This window comes from Prenolepis imparis, unplaced genomic scaffold, assembly GCF_030444845.1.
Source record: "Prenolepis imparis isolate NDT839.2.m4 unplaced genomic scaffold, iyPreImpa1.0 SCAF_6, whole genome shotgun sequence".
Classification (NCBI taxonomy): Eukaryota; Metazoa; Arthropoda; class Insecta; order Hymenoptera; family Formicidae; genus Prenolepis; species Prenolepis imparis.
This window is the reverse complement of record NW_028141164.1, coordinates 7,346,604-7,367,353: the sequence shown is the minus strand read 5'-3', so window position 1 is coordinate 7,367,353 and position 20,750 is coordinate 7,346,604. Positions and strand designations below refer to the sequence as shown.

At 32.4% G+C, this 20,750-nt stretch overlaps 6 protein-coding genes across 19 annotated transcripts in view; 3 read left to right on the top strand and 3 right to left on the bottom strand.

Moving 5' to 3' along the window:
• Shab (Shaker cognate b) overlaps window positions 1-6,291 on the top strand; it is a 44,856-nt gene extending 38,565 nt beyond the window's left edge. For 2 of the 5 annotated variants that reach the window (XM_083039595.1, XM_083039593.1), the window contains 3 exons: window positions 1,487-1,703; window positions 2,280-2,678; window positions 3,001-6,291. In XM_083039595.1, the coding sequence (XP_082895721.1) occupies window positions 1,487-1,703; window positions 2,280-2,678; window positions 3,001-3,248 (864 nt within the window). In that variant the 3' untranslated portion in view covers window positions 3,249-6,291. Of the gene's footprint in view, window positions 1-1,486; window positions 1,704-2,279; window positions 2,679-3,000 lie in introns of those variants that run through there. The other 3 variants (XR_014425452.1, XR_014425453.1, XR_014425454.1) reach the window with 3 other exon arrangements.
• Window positions 6,292-6,634: 343 nt separating this feature from the next.
• On the bottom strand, window positions 6,635-9,157 carry Uvop (ultraviolet-sensitive opsin). Its single transcript, XM_083039611.1, has 5 exons — window positions 8,931-9,157; window positions 8,488-8,703; window positions 7,796-8,177; window positions 7,155-7,339; window positions 6,635-7,067 (listed from the first exon to the last, which is right to left on the bottom strand). Exons 1-5 carry the CDS (start codon window positions 9,155-9,157, stop codon window positions 6,962-6,964), a joined length of 1,116 nt encoding a protein of 371 aa, XP_082895737.1. The 3' UTR covers window positions 6,635-6,961.
• Window positions 9,158-9,738: 581 nt separating this feature from the next.
• Window positions 9,739-15,488, bottom strand: LOC145936931 (bifunctional FAD diphosphatase/FAD synthase). Of its 10 annotated transcripts, none has more exons than XM_083039599.1 (9): window positions 15,392-15,483; window positions 15,012-15,062; window positions 14,256-14,326; window positions 12,813-12,926; window positions 11,648-11,822; window positions 11,188-11,434; window positions 10,583-11,018; window positions 10,247-10,388; window positions 9,739-10,170 (listed from the first exon to the last, which is right to left on the bottom strand). In XM_083039599.1, exons 5-9 carry the CDS (start codon window positions 11,804-11,806, stop codon window positions 9,745-9,747), a joined length of 1,410 nt encoding a protein of 469 aa, XP_082895725.1. In that variant the 5' UTR covers window positions 11,807-11,822; window positions 12,813-12,926; window positions 14,256-14,326; window positions 15,012-15,062; window positions 15,392-15,483; the 3' UTR covers window positions 9,739-9,744. The 10 variants fall into 10 exon arrangements, with proteins under 10 accessions (XP_082895725.1, XP_082895724.1, XP_082895731.1 ...); XM_083039598.1 differs by lacking the exon at window positions 15,392-15,483 and adding an exon at window positions 15,132-15,207; XM_083039605.1 differs by lacking the exon at window positions 12,813-12,926 and having other exon boundaries at window positions 11,648-11,814; window positions 13,423-14,326; window positions 15,012-15,215; window positions 15,392-15,488.
• Tub (interleukin 1 receptor associated kinase 4 tube) lies at window positions 15,223-16,888 on the top strand. Its single transcript, XM_083039617.1, has 3 exons — window positions 15,223-15,561; window positions 15,688-15,857; window positions 16,198-16,888. The coding sequence occupies exons 1-3, from the start codon at window positions 15,401-15,403 to the stop codon at window positions 16,671-16,673; spliced, it is 807 nt and encodes a 268-aa protein (XP_082895743.1). The 5' UTR covers window positions 15,223-15,400; the 3' UTR covers window positions 16,674-16,888.
• Window positions 16,889-17,461: 573 nt separating this feature from the next.
• Window positions 17,462-18,678, top strand: Rpl12 (ribosomal protein L12). The gene is made up of 4 exons (XM_083040064.1): window positions 17,462-17,620; window positions 17,737-17,810; window positions 17,898-18,290; window positions 18,637-18,678. The coding sequence occupies exons 1-3, from the start codon at window positions 17,584-17,586 to the stop codon at window positions 18,282-18,284; spliced, it is 498 nt and encodes a 165-aa protein (XP_082896190.1). The 5' UTR covers window positions 17,462-17,583; the 3' UTR covers window positions 18,285-18,290; window positions 18,637-18,678.
• Window positions 18,679-19,416: 738 nt separating this feature from the next.
• Window positions 19,417-20,674, bottom strand: Der-1 (derlin 1). The gene is made up of 2 exons (XM_083040063.1): window positions 20,051-20,674; window positions 19,417-19,916 (listed from the first exon to the last, which is right to left on the bottom strand). The coding sequence occupies exons 1-2, from the start codon at window positions 20,487-20,489 to the stop codon at window positions 19,594-19,596; spliced, it is 762 nt and encodes a 253-aa protein (XP_082896189.1). The 5' UTR covers window positions 20,490-20,674; the 3' UTR covers window positions 19,417-19,593.
• Window positions 20,675-20,750: the final 76 nt, after the last annotated feature.

Here is a 20,750-nt window from a genome sequence, read left to right as displayed (position 1 = left end):
TGTACCCTCTATTATCCTCTATATTCCATAGCACATTTATATATATTTTTCCTAGGCACCTCATTTTCTCCAGAATAGCATGACTAAATTAATATATTGTTATTGGATGATTGCAAAAGTTCGTGCCCGATTTGCATAGATGGTGGTAATAACTTCAAATCGGGCATAAACTTTTGCAATCATCCAATATATATTAAACTAAATATAAAAAAAAATGATCGAAATCAGGGAGGAAATTAAGAGAAATTAAGGAAATTAAGAGAAAGAGAAAGGAAAACAGAGGAAATTATGACTGGGTTTTTTTTTTTTTTTTTTTTTTTTTTTTTTTTTTTTTTTTTTTTTGTTAAAAAGATATCTATTAAATTTTTTTTTATCGTAAAGCATTTATAAAAACTACGACATTTCTATACAGTTTAATGCACGACTTTTACAGCACTAGTTGTATGCATTATATCTCGTAAGTAACTGTTCGTGTGCTATGTCGCATCTACCTTGAACTTGAAAACGAACTCTAAACGATATAAACAAAACTTACGGGTATAAATATGATCAAGGCTAACTTGTGATGGCTATAGTAATGCATAGTTTTCGCATAACAACCAATGAATGAATGAATGCTATTGCAATATGAGAAGTATACGAATAATACTTTACAAATATACACGATGTTTCTGTGTAGATATTAAAAATTTTTTTCATACAAATATTCGCGAGCAAATAATTGAAAATTAATTAGCCATTTAAAGCCTTTTCTGTGACCAATGTCGTGTATTCGTAATCATATAATTAAATTGCAACGGAATATAAATATGGCAAATGTGGTTTTTTGTGAGAGACTCTGTATAATAATTTCTGTATAATCGCGTGACAAGATTTTATTTGCTTCGTGTGAATAAGTAATTGTTATACATTAGATGTAATATATTAGATCACGCTACTGTAATTATAAATTAAATTATGTCGATATTTATAAAACGCTACAAATATCTTTTTCAAAGCTAGAATATATAGATCAGTATTTTGCAGACATTCGTATAATTTTTATTTTCATATCTTGCATTAATAATACAATATTTTGTCATTTTTTTTATACGGTTTAATTGAGCTGTAGATATATCTGTCAATTTTTTCTACCGATCTGTATCTGACAATTCCAACATATCAAGCCTTCTCTCCTTTCAATGTACTCAAAAATGCATTGCACATCAATGTGCGTATCCTTTCACCACGTTAAATGGCTATCTCTTGAATTTATTATTTATATAACGATGATTTTGGACCATATATATCGCAGATTTATTGCTTGTAATCGTGCAATTTTAACCCTTTATCTGTCTAACGCAAGAATTTTCCGTTTTACGGCTGAAGTTATGCGGCAGGGAGAATACGAGTAAGAGCATAATGACTCGTTTCTACTGTTCGTACATTGTTACAAGCCGCAATAGTGTGAGGTCCAAGTATAATCGTCAATCGCGGTTGATTGCAGAGCGTAAAGCCACGGGCGCAATTCGTCAGCGATCAGGAAGGCGTGGTAGCGCGTGGTATCCTGAAGGAGGATGCCGCCACGGAGGACAATAACAATCATTACGGAGGACTGCGCGGTGGCAAACCCTCTACGTTCGTGCCGACAAATCTGGCGTCAGCCACGCGCATCATCAATTATCACTTGTTTGGATCCCTCGGCGGGTCGAAGCATAACACGGGTAAATATTTGATTATCACTTAATTGGATTTATCTCTTTGATGGCTGGTAGTTTCCTTCTTTCTGAAAAACAAACTCGTGTCGAGAAATTGAAAAGAACTGATGACCTAGAATTTGTAAATTAATCCACGACGCCAGTTCTTTTCAATGAAGTTATATTGATTATTAAAGATCTTTTTTAATATATTATATATTTAATATATAATTTAATAATTTTCTGATTTATAAAAATTATTTAATTTTAATTTTATTGCTATTCTCTAATTCAGACTGCTTATTTAAAGTAGATACAAAAGTATGCTAAAGCAATATATTTTTTTAATTTTTAATACTGAATAAAACTATATATAAAAAATATAATATCCGCAAAGTTATTTATAGTATGAATAAATGAATGAAAATGCAACAGACTTGACTGATCTTCAGAGTTAAATAGTAATGAATAGAATGAATAGAAATGAATAGAATGAAAGAAGCTGAGTAGTTCGTAACCATTCTTGCTGGTTTGTCAACCTCTAGTTTTCTTTATCCGATTATTATCACGTCACAAAGCACGATGTAATGAGATCTGTTTCAGGAGCGAGTGCCGAGAGCAAGCTCTCGCTGTCGACGGACTCCATAGATAGCGATGGCACACCGTTTATGGATCGCCACCGGGTGTCGAAATCGATCCTAAAAAAATCAGACAGCGGCAATAATTACTACAGCAATACCGGCGACTCGGATACCGAGAAGCTGATCACGGACAGCGTGTCCACGGCGAGCATGTGCGACAACGAGACGGAGACGTGCGACTCCTTGGCTAATACACGTTCGTCGAAAAAACGTCCAACATCGCCGTTACTCTCGCGACAGGTTCTCGAATCGATATTCCGTACGAATAACAACACCGAGAGGGAATACACGTGCAGTGAGGGTGAGGGGAAAACTGCAGTCGCGAGGACGCCGAAAATTTTATTCGGCGACGTCGTGGAAGGTTCGTAACACAGAGTGTGTTCTGTAATTTTTAAAGAGGCGGATGCATGTGAAAATTACTTTTATTTTTTTAAACAAAAAGTAAATAATTTCTTGAACATTTTGAATTCTATATAAAACATAAATAAAAATAGATCATTTTGCTGTAATATGATTGCATTCTGCATACAACACTGCATTCTGCAACTCTTAAAGATTCAAGCATAAACATGAAAAAAGGAGATAGATCGGGATAGACTAGGATATTACAATTTTTTGTTACAATTATCATCTCGAATGATAAGCTCTCCTTAATCAATCGTTCCTTCGTATGTATATCGCAGAGGAGAAACACGTTCGCAGCGAGGCGGTAGTGGAAAAACAGAACAAAGAGTCCGACGAGCAGCCGCGGAAGGTGAAGACACGCGTGCAAGAAGAATCGAAGGAGAGTCCAGCCACTACACTAATATTACGTCCCCATAAAACGAGGAAAACGACGGAGGAAAAGAGGAGAACCAACAAGTCGAGCGGACATGGAACTTACAAGAGCTCCGACGCGAATTGTCTTCCTCAGGAATACCGTTTCTCGTAACTGCTTCCTCCGCTTCTCACGTTATTAGAGACGCATATAGTCGCATCGTCGTTATCATCATCATCAGCATCACCACCCGACGATCGCAGTCAATGTACTTGCTCCCGAGGTCACGTAATCATTAGTGTCTAACAGGTACGTTGTCCTTAACATCGATTGCACCCTGGTCATTTTTATCAATTAACTGTGTAATACGACAATAGCCTTGCTAAAATTAACGCTCGGCGTTTTGATCCTGAATCTTTCATTATGTAACGTGAAGAAAAAATAGTTAATTAATCATGATAAAGGTGCAATCGATCCTGAAATTTTGCGAAAAGCAGCACGTAAGGAATCGCGAAATAATTCAAGGATTGTTAATGTGTTTTACATCATAAAGAGTGACGAGCTCAAATTTTTAACTCGCGAGATAGATGGATCCTAATTCTGAGCTACGCATTTTTTTTTATTCCGGTGTAGTTTCAGATAAAGGAAAGGATAGCTGGATAAGAGTTTCGTTCGTTTTCATCTTGGATAAGGTCACCTCTTCGAGGCAAAATCTAATTGACGCTGCAAAGCGAGTTTAATCGGCTTACTTGAATTCCCATTAAATTCTATGAAGGAAAAAGTATTTGGGAGCGCGCGACTGGACTGCATCTTCTATCATTATTTTTTCAACATCGTAATTGATGCGTGAAAATTCTTATACGCTTAAATGCTCACGATTGATCTATGATTGATCTACGATTTTAACGATGATGTGTATCGCGTCTGCCTAAATCAAAATCGTTATTTAAATCTCACAAAGCACATTCATGCGATCATTTTAGAATAGTAAATGTTTCGTATCCAGAGATGCAGTCGCAGTAGCGATTGTGCGACTCATCAGACGAGCGGAAACGGAATACAGAACAATCTTGTAGATTTCGCACCGTAGTCTTACCTGAACGAACAAGCGAGTTGTTCGTCTTAACGTAGCTGGCTGTCGAGATAACGATTCGAAAAATTTCGAAATCGCACATCTCGGGTTATTATATTCGCGAGTGTAACTGTCACTCTCACGCCGAAAAAATTCTCGCACTTGTGATCGATCGTTTTACCCGATCGAAATGCATCTCGCGCAAAGGTTCTTCCGCAACAATGCGCGCGATGCAATTCACACACTCTAGTCTTAATTTTAGATGTTTATCAGTGGAGTACATATCTGCAACAAGACACTTGTACTTAATTGTTATTAGTAGTCGTAGGGGTAAGAGAGGGATGATATGATACAAGCGTATATTATTATTGCCCGCGCGGCTCGTTGTTATTGCGCCAATGTTCTGTATAAAAAATCGCGCGCCTCGAGTATTTTCTACTTACATTCGTGAAAATCGCTTCCGCTGCGTCAACACGGTTCATATTCCCGATGATGATTGGTTTCAAAGTTGTTGCCTCCGCCTCTTCTTGTAGTTTTTAAAGCGATTGTAAGGCGAGCGAATGAATTGAAAAGAGTGCGAGATGCCATCGTGCAAAGAGCAGATGAATGGGAAAAAAATATTGAAGGAAATAATTTTTCCAAATCTCTTCAAGCAATCATAAATTGTGTGGTAAATAACGACGTTCCATTCCTCGATACGCTCATATCCGTCATGTTTATATTCTTATATAAATTTGCGATAGATTTGTTATGGGTTTTTTTTTTTTTATGATGGATTACATTATTTTTCCAAGCCTTCGTGTAATGTAATAGAAAAAGAAAATTTCCAATTACTAGAGCAATCATATTTTTTTTAGAAACGAATTAAAAAGAGGAGACAAAATTAGAATAAATAAATATATATATATATATATATATATATAGTTTTCGTTTTTTATTATTGAGATAATTTTATCGAATCGTTTTAATATGAATTATTTGTTAAACATAATAGCGTACAATCTCCATGTTTCCCGTACAAATATTTTTAAAACGAATAGAATACGGAATGGAACACAATGTAGGCTATATACGTAATCTTAATGATGTTCAATTTAGAGCTTTCAATTTCCATAAGGCTAGCTTTTAATAAGCTACAGTGATAAACGGAATGAATTACACACATCTAACTTTTTAATATCTCGTATATTATAAAAAAAAATATATATATAAACTATATCAAATTTCAAAACCTATATTAAGAGAATCCGTGTAATATATTTCTCGAGAAAGAAGAAACTTGTTCTCGGAAAAATCAGAGATGTTTGATCATTATCGAAGAGGGGGAATATAATAAGAACACTGAAACCTTTGAAAAAAGCATGATAAATGAATCGGTCTCTTGAAGCGAACGATTGTGCCAAGCAAGTGATTTCGCTCTTACCCTTCCACGAGCATTCCGTACATCGTTTGCGTACCTGTTATTCAGAGTCGGATACCTTATATGCCGCTTATAGAGAGTTTTTAAATAAATGAAATCGATGTCTTCTGCGAGCTAACGTAGTCGAATTTAAGAAGTTCCTAGAGACTGCGTAAAAGCGAGCTAGAAAAAAAGATGGTTTATTATTTATCATTGTAATTTTGCATTAGCGGCAGAAAACAGCACCGTTTAGAGCAGTGAAAATAGTACAAAGGATGACATCTCGTAGAACGTGTGCGTTACGAGAAAATACGACTGGACGACACTCTTTATGTAATCACTACGAAAAAATATGCACGAAAATGCTGTTGTCTTCGTGTTTAAATTAAGTTTATGACACTTGCGAGTTGTCGACTTGCTTACTCGAGGAATTTAAACTGACTGTTTATTTATGACAAACAAATGTGATTCTAGCCAGTTTGAAGAACCCCGCCGAGTTTCTTCGGATTTATAGAGATTATTTATTTTTTACTTCGACTTCTCTCTTCCATTTTTCCACGCTGTCTGTAACGCAGCTGCAATGAATTATCACAATAATATAACATCGATATATATTTTAAGCGCTAGCCATTCGATCGATCGCGTAAATTTTTATTTTTTCGGTCTTGCAAGGCCTATTAGTTTTAAGGCTGATAAAAAGTTTAAAATAATGAATAAATTCGTAACTTGCTAGTTTTTGTTCCTTACACGGTTGTTTCTTTATCATGTTTTCCTTCAACATGATGGATATTCGATGAGGTCATTGCATATTTGATCTACGAAACTTTTATCTCTTTATATCAATTCTATAATGAAATTAATATAGAATTGAGCGGAATTGTTAGAACTTAGAAATTAATATTCTTCGTTTATCCTTCGTTTCAATATAATAAAAATAAACAGATAGCTTCGAATAGAAAGTTTTAAAATGCTTAAAACTTGATACGCAATAAAATGATGAAGATTATGGCAAGTCTAATTAAAGACTAAGGCGATATTAAGCATTTGTTCAACCAAACGGTGTATGCAGAATGAAATGTATTGCATTCGTAAGACATATGCCAGGAGTACGATTTATTACATATTGTTTCACTACACATAACCGATATTGTTTTCGATTATAGCGATAAGTGTCACACTGTTTTAACAATAAATGTGTTCATTATCTGTATACAAGGTGAACTAGTTGCAATAGCTACTAGTTGTAAATATTACGCTTATCAAATTTGCCTCGTCCGAGAACTTGAAATTATTTCTTTTTTTAATATCAATATACATGATGATGCTGCTTTCATACAAGATATGAATTTCGCGATGGTTGTAGCAACTCTGACCACTATAATTTTTTCTAACAATAAGTTATTCAGTTACTGAGATTTAGGAGGTCGAAGACGCGTTCACCATTTCAGTCGTGCTGCTCTGCGTGTCTGCAACTGGCTTCTCTTGCAGTTCCAACCACGGTAATCGTTTTTGCAGTTCCAGCCTAGTTGTAGTAGAATAACATAAATTAGAAAACAATATTAAAACTCCTGATCTATTTTATTAGTACAATTATATTAAATTTACTCACCTGTATCTCGGATGGCTTATAGCGTACACATATGGATCCAAGCAAGCCACGAATTTACATGTGCACGCCGGTATCATCGTAACGCCTGGAGTTAATAATGCTTTATTTCCGAAAGCACCGATCATCGCGAGAGTACCGTATGGGGTCCACGAGAGGACGAAAAGGAAGCAGATCGTAATCGCAGCCTAGAAAAAAAGATACGCAATATTCTACGTAAGTTTTTTTAAATGTGTATGTTTTAATGAATAAATACATATGATAACTTGCATATACGATTAAAATATGTAATATGAGAACGTGATAATTCAATATAATAAGTTAATCGCCGATCTTTATCGCCAGAATTTTTTGATAAAGTGCAACTTTTTGAGCAAAAAAATCGAAAAATTCTGATTATATCAAAACTTTTAAAACTCCGTTAATTTCACAGAGATAATTCTCTGACTTAGAAATTGTTTTTAAAATTTAATACAAGATGTGTATATTTGAACTCATTGTAAATAAAGTCTGCGTAGACAAAATTTTCGGATAAAGTTTGACTTATTAACATTAAAATTTAGAAAGTTAAAAAAGTAAATGTTTTAATTTCACATTTTTTAGATTTGTATAAAAAAATTATTTTTATAAAAATGATATGATACCTTGGCTATACGTATTTCCGCGCTTTGAGCATTCGTATTTGCGTTGCTCCTCAGACTTTCAACATTCATCTTCTTCGCTTGTTCACGAAGAGCTTTCTCGTGATTGACAACGTGACTGACGATTCGACTATAGTAACATATAATGAAAGACATTGGTATACAGTAGGAAAAGGTGAATATTGTGGCCACAAAATATCGTATCTCTGGCGTATCTGTCAAATAATCAAAGGTGCAACTCGTCAGAAAGCCTTCAGGCACAAAACGACCCCAGACATGCAGCAATGGCATCAAGGCCCAAGGAATCGTGTACGTCCAGATGAGCATGATAAGCAGCATCACTTGACCGCGTGACAGCTTTCCATCGAGTGGTCGAGCTATGGTGCTAAAATTTCATTTATAAATATAATTAAATATAATTGTTTTATATAAATAAAATATATTAATGTTCAATACATACGATATAAATGTCATATTTTGCATATGCGTATTGAATTTATTAATTAATACTGATGCATGATTTATATTTAAATTATATTTATTTATATTTAAAAATATAATTTAAATATAAATCATATCAGTATGTTAATTAGTAAATTCAATACGCATATGCAAAATATGACATTTATATCGTATATATATTGAACATTAATATATATTAAATTTTATTCATTTGGAAAGACATTGTGCGATACCTGTATCTATCATATGCAATAGCGGCATTCGTCATGCTGGCTCCTATTCCACTGAGCGCTCCCATGCAAGCAAAGATCTGACATCCCAAATGACCCGTAGCGAATCCAGTGTTGAAGGAATTATATATAAATATTGGTGCCTTGAGCATCATGATGAAATCGCAAAACGCCAGGTTCACCACGAACATATTTGAAGGAGTTCTCAGCGATTTGGCTCTATGTAAAAGAGATGTCGATATGATTATCCTCTTTAGGAGCGATAATATCTTGAATTCTGATATTTTAAAGTTAATATATTAAGGATTAAACTGTTGATTCTTGAATATATCTATTGAACATTTGTCGGTGAAATTGGCACACTTTGTTCAAATAGTTAAACAGGATTCCTTGCCAAAATATTTAAGCATAATGTATGTATATATGTGTGTATGCGCAAAACTTACGAAGAGAATATCCATATAACAAGTCCATTTCCGAGTAGTGCCACGAAAGTAAAGAGTGTATATAAAATAGCCAACAGATAGTGAAGGGAGGGGTTGGGCTCAGGATAGACCAGCCAATGTTCCGGTATGTGGACCAATTCTTCGGCAGGGACGTTCCATCCCAGCAATCGTAGTGATCCTGCTGGCAGAATTCTCGCCTCCCAATGAACGCTTCCGTTGGTATACATATCGCGGTTTGCCAACCCCTCACCTTACTTTACTTTATATCTTGGACTTTTTATACGCTTTGCGGTGATTCAAATCCGCGAAACCCTAATCCACCTAGCTTAAATGGCTTCGAACAGAGGATTAGTCGCAGATCATCCCCAACTGATGCCAGCATGCTTTTATATTACGTCAGTTGACCATCGAATTGTCTATAGTAGGATTTTCTTATTATGGCTTTTAATTGCGCGATGGGATAGTTTTGTTATTGTTGGTTTCTCGAGGAAAAAATATTCAAAGATCTTTATCGAAAATAATTTATTTTTAAAAATTACGTAGAAGCATTTGGATAATATCCGAATCACCGAGTTAAAAAATTTCATGTCTATTTGCAGAATAATGTTACCCGTACCACAATTAATACGATTGTAGGACTAAAAATTAATTTATGGGAAAGAAATTAATATTAATAATTAATAATAATAATTAATAATAAAATAATTAATATATTAACAATTGATATTAGCCAATTGAGTACGCATATTATGTATGTATATATATGCATGCGTATATCATTAATTTTTAAAAATTCTATTAAATTTACGCTTTATTATACTCTGCCTTCTCTTTCGGCAGATTTATCGAGCAAAGTATATGCTGGTAAATAAGACGAGGGATTGTTAGGATCTTTCAACAACGGATTTCGCGTCGTTGTACTTTTGCTGCCGATACTCGTGTATCCTTGATCGTAGAGCGAGCAATAAGGAATGTTGTGCTTAAGTAAGAATGACCATACTTGATTGTACGACCAGTGCAAGATGGGATTAACGCGTATCAATTGTGGCCAGTCCGAGTCGGTGGACGCAAACGGCTGTAGATTTTCAGAACCGGGATCACCTTTTCTCATCCCCATGAGACTTGCTTTCAAATTGCATCTTTCCTCCAGTAACGCGGACAACGCGGGTCGTATCGGCCGTTGCTTTCGTATTATTTCCAGACCATAATACTGAGAAGCCGACTCCACGAACGTTTCCACCTATGCATATATAATTTCAATATGTTATATAAAAGTATTCTAATTATGTATTATATTTAACCATTAATGTTCTTACCTCTGGAAAGGAATCGCTGGTTACGTATAAACATAATAAGGACGAGATATTACGCGACTTGGCGATGGTAGCAGCTAAATGCAAGACTACTGTACAATCTTTACCGCCATTAAAACTAATGAATACTTCATCTGAATTATATCTGAAACATATATATAAAACAATTATATATAAAACATACATATATACATATTCTAATAAATAAGATACACAATATATACAATTATACACGATAATTCAGGATGTGTATATATGTATGTTTGTGTTCCGCATACAAAAAACATGTATTTATTAAAAGTATCCATATGGTTTCTTATTATTTATTTACATGCGTACCTATTATAGCATTCATTTAATATGTCTAATGCGCATTTAATGTGCGTTTCATTTTTACTATCTTCCAGAATGGCATTCATTTGGAAACGACCGAATCCGTATTTTAGATTCATAATCTTTTGTATCGGTAGATAGTATAAAAATTCCTCTTTCGCTTCCGCAATTGCTTCCTTAGATCCCTCCAAAGTGATTCTAGTGAAAGTTTGCGGTTCTGATTGCGGATAGCTACCAATTTTCACTTTGCCATTCCAACGTTTTGACTGTTCATCTAAAATATTTACTATTGATAGTTCGTCCAATTCAATATCTATATGTTCATAGTGTAGTGGCGTGCATCCTCTCAGTCGAGAAATTATTACATCTGCAGCGGATTCGAAGTATTTTGGCGAACCAGGTAGTATATAAACATTTTTCACACTTATTACCGCAAATATTTCTGAAAATTTTAATATAATATGTATCATATTTTGATGATAAAAATTTCTTTCGTACATTTTCTTGCACAAATTTTATTCACAAAAAAATCTAGGTGAAATAAAATATACATATACAAAGTATAAATAAATGTTAAAATAAAATTTTAAATTTTAAATAAAAATACACACCCGTAGAGTCGATTTTGATAATTTCACAAGAACTAGGAACAATAGCAAGTCGTTTTACTTCTTTCTGGCCAGGAATCAATTGACTATATAGGTCAAACAATTTCTGATGAAATTCTAGTCTTAATTCAAAAGCCTTTGCTATAGCTTCATAAGTTACATCATCATGCGTAGGCCCAACACCACCGGATGTAAATACAACAGAATACTGTTTTGAGGCACTATTTATTTCTTTAGCAATGTCATCCACCTAGAAAGATCGTTGCACATTGATAATATTACCACTGATTTAAAAATTAAAGGTATTATATTTGTCGAATTATATGATAACTAAACAAAAAATAAATATTTTTTAATTTCTTGATATTGATAAAGAGTAAAAATATTCTTATATATGCATTGTATTTGTTAATAATCTTTATATAGTGTATTTACAAAACAATGATACTAAGCTGATACGCACAACATCAGGGACCACTGTGACTTTCTGTAGTCTTATTCCAGCAGCAGTCAAATTTTTTGCCAGATATGACGTATTGGTGTCAACTATTTGTCCACGTAAAATTTCATCTCCCACAGTTATTAAACACGCTGTACATGGACGACATATCCGTTGCGACATATTCTTCTGCTTTTCACTAGGATGAGAAAGAATAATAGTTAGGAATAATTCATGTCTTTTCTTTTTATACTAACAATAAGTAATATTCAATCTACACACAATTCCTCCTCTTTACTATGACATATAATAATGATTTATGATTTTTGTTTTATCTTATCTAAATATATTATGCATTTTTTACAAGACATCCGAGGAATAAATTATAGATATTAGTCTAGCAGTGAAATCAAAGCAGATAAGGAAGCCGAATAATGAGAGTGATATAATTTTTTGATAAAATATTTATTGTTATAAAAAAAATTATATAACAAAGTAAGGTAATGTTGGATAATATTAATAAAATATTATATCATTTTTATGTTATATAACGTTTTGTAGTTGAAAATAGAGGATTGAATACATAATTGAATTCGTCTATATTTTTCATTTTTTGTCAAAGTTGCATTTGCTCCATCTTTGAAGCTGCTGCATTCGTTTGTGCTGGCGTCACTTTAGACATCAGTGGTTTTATATTTATCTTAATTGGTTTCTTTTCAATAGTTTCAAGTTTTGTTTTGGAATTAAGCACTTGCACGTCCCTGCGCAATTCTTGTAATAGCTGATCCATGTTGGCTGTTTTATCCTTGTTTTTATCCTTTGATATTTTATTTCCTTTTGGATCAATCTGATTTTAAAGTAAAAAATAATTGTCTTTTTGTAAAGCTTCTTTAAATAATATTTCATTATTATATTCTACATATTCAAATCTTGCATGCATTTGACTTTTAAAACTTTTGTAGAATGAAATAAAAATTTATATATATATATATATATTTTTATTTCACTATTGCATTTTATCGCATATAAAAAAGATTTAAATAATCCAATGCATTAAAGAGTTGAACGAGCAATTCGTGATTTGCTTTGATTTGCTTTAAATGTTTCTAAGAAATCGTATGTAGATTGTAATACTTATATATCAATTTTATTTATTTTAATTGATAAATTATCTCCATCACACACTTACTTTCTTCAAATTAATAATCTTCTGTGCTTTAGCTTTCAGCTTGATACTGCGAATAGTTGCCACTTTGAAAACATTTTTGTTTTTATAAATTTCCTTGTTCTTTCCCATTGTTTTCTGTAACATCAGTTACATCATTAATTACAAATAAACTGTTATATATTATTAGTCTCTACTTTAAGTTTCTTCATTGCTGGCTCCTTGTCTTTAAGCATACTTTCTTTCAACAAAAATGACACTCGAACCATTTCTTTATTTGGTGAAACATCTCTAATATCCTGTATATTGACAATAGCATCAGTAGGCAGAGTATAACCAAGCTTTTCCTCAACCAATAATCTTCCAAGTGTGCAAGCATCATTTGTTTTATCTGCTTTTACAAAACAATATACATGGAATATAAGTGGTTTAAGGAGAACTTTTTCAAATTCTTCTTGCGTAAACCAATCAGGCAGTATGTCCAAGAATTCAATGGCTGATGCGGGTAAGTTCATTATTATATGTTCAGAACCAGGTAAATCTTGAGCACGTCTGGACAAAATATCATTTTTAACAATGTTTCTTAAAAAATCTCTGCCATCCATGTTAAAAGCTTTAAAATTATTTTTCAGTTTGTTAATAGCAGCATTTTTTTGAAGCCACTTGTAAGACTCGGGATTCAAATCATTAGCAAATACTTGGATTTTTTTACGTGCAGCAGGAACAGTGAAGGGTCCTACTCCTGCGAATACATCGTACAGAACATCACCTTGCGTCATAAATGTTATCATTCGTGTGTGTTCAGTAGACAAACGTGAATTCCAATAAACTTGTGCGAAATCAAACTGATATGTACAGCCATGTTCTTTTGTAGTTGTTATTGTACTTCTTTCACCAGCCAGAATCTCCATAGCGAAATATCGAAACGTTGTATCAATCGTATTCGTTTTATTTACTACTGTTCGCACATTTGGCGTCTTGTCGAGAAATATTTTACCAATAATAGTTTTATATGGCAAATGTACATCCCGTAAATTCAACTGCACAATATGTCCTACTAATGTGTATGCTGTAGGGACTTGAATATCTTCTGGTAGAACTGATTTTAATGTCTCATCGCGACGCCAATTATCATACTTCATTGTAATGCTCATAACATCAAAATGTTCATATTGATCTGCTAACAATTTTCTGTCATTCTCAGTAATGTCTTCAAATTTTGTGATAATATTTGGATTTAGATAAACAATAACTCCTTCACTTGTCTTTTGAATTGGTTTAAAATTACATATCTTTAGCAAGTATTTTTTCAAGATGTACATATTTCTTGACACAGCAGTGTTACTTAATTTTAATGTTGGTATATTCACAATTGTTGTAAATGCATCACGATCCAAGCTTGTCATACCACGTACCGATACTGGAGGAACCAGCAAGGAAGTCATAGTAGTTGTATAAAAGTAGTACTGATTTTTCAAGCAGCTAGAATGCCGTACTGCACTGATGAATCTGCCAACTGCCATATACAGGATCATGCACTGCACAACAGAAACGATTGGCAATAATAGCTGTTTTACTATATAACTTTTATTATTTGATGCACAATAAGAAATAATATCTTTTTCTAAACATGCAGATTAATAAAAAAGAAAGTTAAAATTATAAATCACTGTACTTTCATTCATAAATTGGCTTATACCAGATGGATTAATATTATGTTAATTAAATTAGAGTAATTTGTAAATCAAAACAATAAGATATATATTTTTATATTTTATATATTACAATATTTATTAATATATTCATTAATAACTAAACATATTAATGTTTAGTATAGTATTTAGTAATACATTTTAATTACTCAGATTTTTCTAATTCTACGTTTACTGATCCTGTATATTGACAAAAAAATCTCCTTTCTCTAGCTGTACTTTTTAGTTATTTTTTTCTACTTTCAAATAAATTTTAAAAGTTTTTACTTTAAACCCCCCCCCCCCTAAAATGCAAAAAGATACAGCTAAAAAAAGAATCTTGGCTTTAATATCATCATGTGTCTAACAGCTTTTTATTATTATAATTATGTTCAATAAACCAGCGTAATAATCGCAACACGATAAAAAGATAAACAGCTCTTTAAAGATTATATATGGTTAAGGTTAAGTTTAGATGCAATTATTAACAAAAGAAGAGGATATTAAATGAAAGATAAAATACAATCTTTACCTGATTGTTTATAGAAAATCCAATGTCCAATAGATATTTTATACAGTTGTTCTACATCAACAATAAGAATTGAAAGTTAAATGTTATTATGAATAATTCAATATATAATAAAATTATAACCTCTTTCTGCTTTATGTGCGAACATATGTCTTTACAGCTTTTGTCACGTGACTAATTTTCGTTCTCATAACCCGAGTAGTGGCGCTGAGAGAGTAATGAATGAACTACAATCAATCACGCGAATGAAAGAGAGAGAGAAAGAGAGAGAAAGAGAAAGAAAAAGAAAGATAAAGACAGATAGATAGAGATAGAAAGAGATTAATATTATTTTTATACGAGGAAAAAACACTATTATTTTAATATTTGTGCATGTCTCATACCTGTCAAAAATGTCTTCCGAAGTGTGTTTGGATATGGAAATACGAAAGTTAAGACCTGGCCAATTGTACACTTTGAGTAATATATTAAATATGTCCGATTCTTGGAAGAAACTAATGGCTATTGTACCTAAACAAGAAAATATACCCAAATTCAGTAGCGATCATATCAGGCAAGTGAAAAAATATTTTTCTCAATAAATATTATAAAAGATATTATTGCATTGTTAAAAGCTGTTTTTGTGAAAAAGTTGAGTATTATAATTTTTGTATAATAATTCATATTTTTTATTCTATAGCATAATCGAGCAAACAGCATATGGAAACAAGCGTAATGCAGCTGAAGTGTTTTTAGACGAATGGAGTACTATGGGAAGAAAGAGGCCAACATTAAGATTATTATTAGAACTTCTTATAAAAGTAGAATTATTTAGAGCAGCTGATTATGTGGCATGCGATATATTAAAACGTAAAGTTTATATTTTATAATATATACAGTTAAAAAAAGGACAGATATTATTATGTTCACATCTCAAAGGAATTTTTTAAAATAATTAATTTGATTAAAATGCTAAAAATCTATGGATTGTATTATACTTTTAAGCATATTAATACAATAGATTTTTTAATTTTAAAAAGTATTACTTTTTAAAAGTCAACTATTATAGTTACATCAATAATTTTAATTATTATAGTTGTATATTCTTTTTACTAAATTACATAATACTATCAAGTTGTATCAAAATAGTGAAATAATAATTTTTGGCATATTTATTCTAAATTCTTATCACTGCTTTTTAATTTTACAGAAGAAAGACCAAAAAGACCAGATTATGGTCCAGCTGCTTCTATTGATATAAGTGATACAACTATCAATAAATTACTAAGAAAGGATCAAATACTTACACAGGATACATCTGCCGATTCTGAGATAGTAGGATCAACATCAGAGCTGATTTCAGAAATTAATAAAATGTTTCCTGGTGAAAACACAAATAAAGCTGTCAATGAAAATATATTGAATGCTGATAATTCTTCAACTTGTGAAAAGTCTGCAGATGTTTTACTTGAAAGCGTCAAATCAGATTTAATCAAATTTAGTGCCACAGATATTTGTGAAGTACTGAACAAACATACAGAGCACACATCTTCTGCGTCAACATCCAAACCGAATCCTGCAAAGAAAATAGAAAATACAGAAAAACCATTAAATACAACAACGCAGTACTATGAATATGAAGAAGTATCATCTCAAGAATTACCAGTATGTCTTAACCAATCCTAAACAATTCAATGCTAAAGTGTTGAATGAAGAAATTGATTTCCATCCAATATTTCATGTTTTTTAAAGCTGTAATATTTAATATTAGTGTAATTTTACAATAATTTTAATTTTACTATATGTGCAATATAAATAAATTATATATATAATTTGTTTTAATTAGTATAGATCTCATAAAAGATAAATATAAAAATATTACAGTGAGAGAAATATAAAATGCTCTATATTTTATACACAATATTTTTTAAATATATACTTTTATATATGCAACATGTATCTGAACAATTTATTTATTTCTATCCTTTTCAAAATTATCATTCATAAAAAAATGTCTTCTTAAACGAAGTACAATATATATAGGTTAATGTTTTCTTAACCGAAACACAATAGGATTATTTAATAAATTCTATTCTACTAAGTAATCCTATCATACGTATTGTACAAAAATAATGTTTATGACTACGGAGAGCAAAATAATATACAAAAATATAATAAAAATATACAAAAATACCTGTTGAAATCAAGCCGAAACTAGCGTCAAAAACCGGAGTCGAAACCCGAATATATAATTTTAATATAAGAACAGACTATATATAAAAATACAATTATTTTATATTATATTTATATTAAAATATTCTCCATAAAAAAAACTCGTAATATTCTATAATTAATAAACTTTTATATTATTTCATTTTAGTATTCATATATGTGCCTAACGTTTCTACGCATGCGCAACATTTGTCCGTCCATCTTGTAATACTATTTCCGTTTCTTCTTTCCTGTTGCTTCCGGTTCGGTTCATTTATCCTTTCTCGTGAAGCTCGTCGCGTGGAGACGTGCGTTACTTTTGCAGTTTCTTGTAATCGGATTTTATCCGTGGTTTTTTGGTAAAAATCGTCAACAAACTGTAACCATGCCTCCTAAATTTGACCCGAATGAAATCAAGAAAGGTATCTTTTTAAATATTTTTTCCTATAATACGATTAAAACTTTCATAACCTTTTATAACCTCTCTCCGATATAGAAGTGCTAATTGTTAACTAAATCATTTTTGTCTTTTGTATAGTGTTTTTGCGATGTGTTGGTGGTGAAGTGGGAGCCACCTCGTCTCTTGCTCCAAAAATTGGTCCTCTCGGTTTGGTAAGTTTGGAGAAAATTTAGTTCGTACAAAGTTTACTCGCATACAATAATTTATTTCGTATCTAATAAATTATTTTCGCATTTTAGTCCCCCAAAAAAGTTGGTGACGACATCGCCAAGGCTACCAGTGATTGGAAAGGTCTGAAAATCACGGTTCAATTGACCATTCAAAATAGGCAAGCCACGATTTCGGTTGTGCCGTCCGCGGCTTCTCTGATAATTAAAGCCCTGAAAGAGCCACCCAGAGATCGTAAGAGACAGAAGAATATCAAACACAGTGGCAATTTGACGTTCGACGACATAGTTGCCATTGCCCGTTCTATGAGAACAAGATCGATGTCGCGAACACTCAGCGGCACTGTCAAGGAGATCTTGGGTACGTGTCAGTCTGTTGGATGCACCGTGGAAGGCAGACCACCTCATGATCTCATAGATGACATTAATGCAGGAGAGCTGGAAGTTCCTGAGGAATAATTTTTGGTAGGTTTAGGGTCCTTAATTCACTCTTTTCATTTTTCATCTAATAAAGTATTATTTAGATAATTTTGCTATAATTAATCATGAATTATGTGATGTAATATGTATTAATATAGAATTTTCAAGTTTTTTTGTGATAATCATAATGAAAAGAGTTAACTTTGGACTCTTGGTAGGGGTTGGCATCCCATCCAATTATCTAGCATTAACTTCATCAATCAATGTCGTTATATGCTGGTAATCACTTTAGCCACTGAGGAGAGATAACCTCAATAAAAAATCATATAATTATCTCTTTAACAATAGAAAAATAGCGTATTTTATTTGTTGCATGTCTTTTTTTTTACAGATTTTTGTAAGGCGCGGAAATAAAATATTAAAAAAAAAGAAATGTCATATTTTCTTTAATTTATTATATCACTTATCCACATATATGTAATAAATATATTATATATTCGTTTATTCTATACAATATATTAACATACATAATATTAAATTAAGAATATGCCTTGTTTCTTCGAGAATACAAATTTATAGATATTTCTCTATAAATTCATATCAAACAAGACATTAAGAAAGATTACGATTTATTTTTTATCAGTTATTCTCTTTTTTCAAAATAAATTTCTGCTGTAATAAGATCAATACATACAAATTTTCTACATTTGAGATTAAGATGTTTCTCATAAAAATTTATATATAGATATATATTTAGAATTCTCTCTATATTTTCCCATATATTACTAAATATGAAAAAATATATGGAAAATAATATATACAAATTTACTCTAATGAGCATACTTCATTATCAAGTGCAATTGGTGGCTAGTTATTTACTAGAAAAAATATATAACAATGCCAGTTATATACTATGAAAAATTTTAAATATTTGAAGTTATTTTTCTGACTTTACCTTACTTATTTGTTGAAAATGTAATAACATATAAATATACATAAAGTTGTGAATATTTTTACACTCTTCATCTTAAGACTTTTAAAATATTCTAATTTTATTACATAAAAAATATATATGATTTCATAATAATACAAAAAAGATTTTTCTTATCTTTCTATATTTATAATAGTATGCATATATTATTTACCATTAAATTACTTCAAAATGCATATATATGTTTTATAGTTTAATTATTGAAGTTATGTAATAGTTTACAAAAACAGACGCTTGGAAGAATCGGTAACAGACATCAAGAAACCAATATTGCTCTTATTTAAGTCGCAAAATGAATATATTAGAATAGGAAATTTCTTGTGTGTTCTCGATAACTTTGCAAGTAACATTTCTGAATTATTGACCCAACACTTGACCTCTTCCCCAATGATGTCGTCCAAATATATTTCTTCCTTGAGCATTTTGTTCCTCAGCTGGCCTGTATGTCGGTGCACTTCCAAACGATCGGACCCCACTTCTTTGAGGTGGAAAGTAACTTTCAAGTATCTTTGGAGTGTTGAGTAATTCTGGACCACCGAGTTCCTGGGGATATTTGAATTTCAGGAAAACGTACATATGTCCAACTAGAATGCCAAACAGCTCCATCATCCCACCGCCAGAAATGATCAAGTTAAATGCAAACAAGACCCATGGTAGATACATGGCTTTGAATTGTGTACCTGTCAACAGATTAAATTATAAATATAAGCCACGTGTTCTAAACGTTGAATTCTTACAAATTGTATCGATATCTTGTGTATCGTGTACAATTTATTAAAATAAATAATAGAGTGAAGAAAGAAGGCAAACGTACCAAACCAGAAGTTAACGATAGCATCCTTATTCAGCTGACACCATACATACAAGACGCTGAGCACCATAGGATCCATGAGCAGGGGAAAATCGCCGATAAGTCCGATGATGACGCAGCATATCCAATTGAACAGCAGAAGGAAGCAATAATCCGCGGGTTTGCCATCGTACTCCCCGCGCTCTAACCTCAACGAATAATTGTACAAGAAGTAGCAGTTGATGAGGAAATGAAAGCCCGAGCCCGGGCTGAGCGGATAGTAGAAGACGCTCGTCACCGCTCGCCAGATTTCGAAATTATTCAGAAATCGATCGGGCAAGAGTATCAGCGAGTGCGGGCTGAGAAATCCGAATCTGCCGAGTAACGTGAGGACGGCGGTGCACAGTAACCAGTATCTCGTGAATAACGGCAAGGTATTAAACCAGTCTCTCACGTCTGACATTTTTAACGTCTCTCCGTCCTTATTACCGCTAAGGATACGACAGCTGACCACTCAATGTGACTGTCAACCAAGTAATGACGTGTAATTGCACCGTCCAGGATGCGACGTCCCCGTCAGATTTCTTAGGTTACGTGTACGTATGGCATACGTGCGTATAGGTTATATCACGAAAAACATAACGGTATAGCAAAGTTCTCTCTTTCGACGATCTCGAAAATTATATAGATAAAGATAAAATATATTTAAGATGAGATAGTCCTG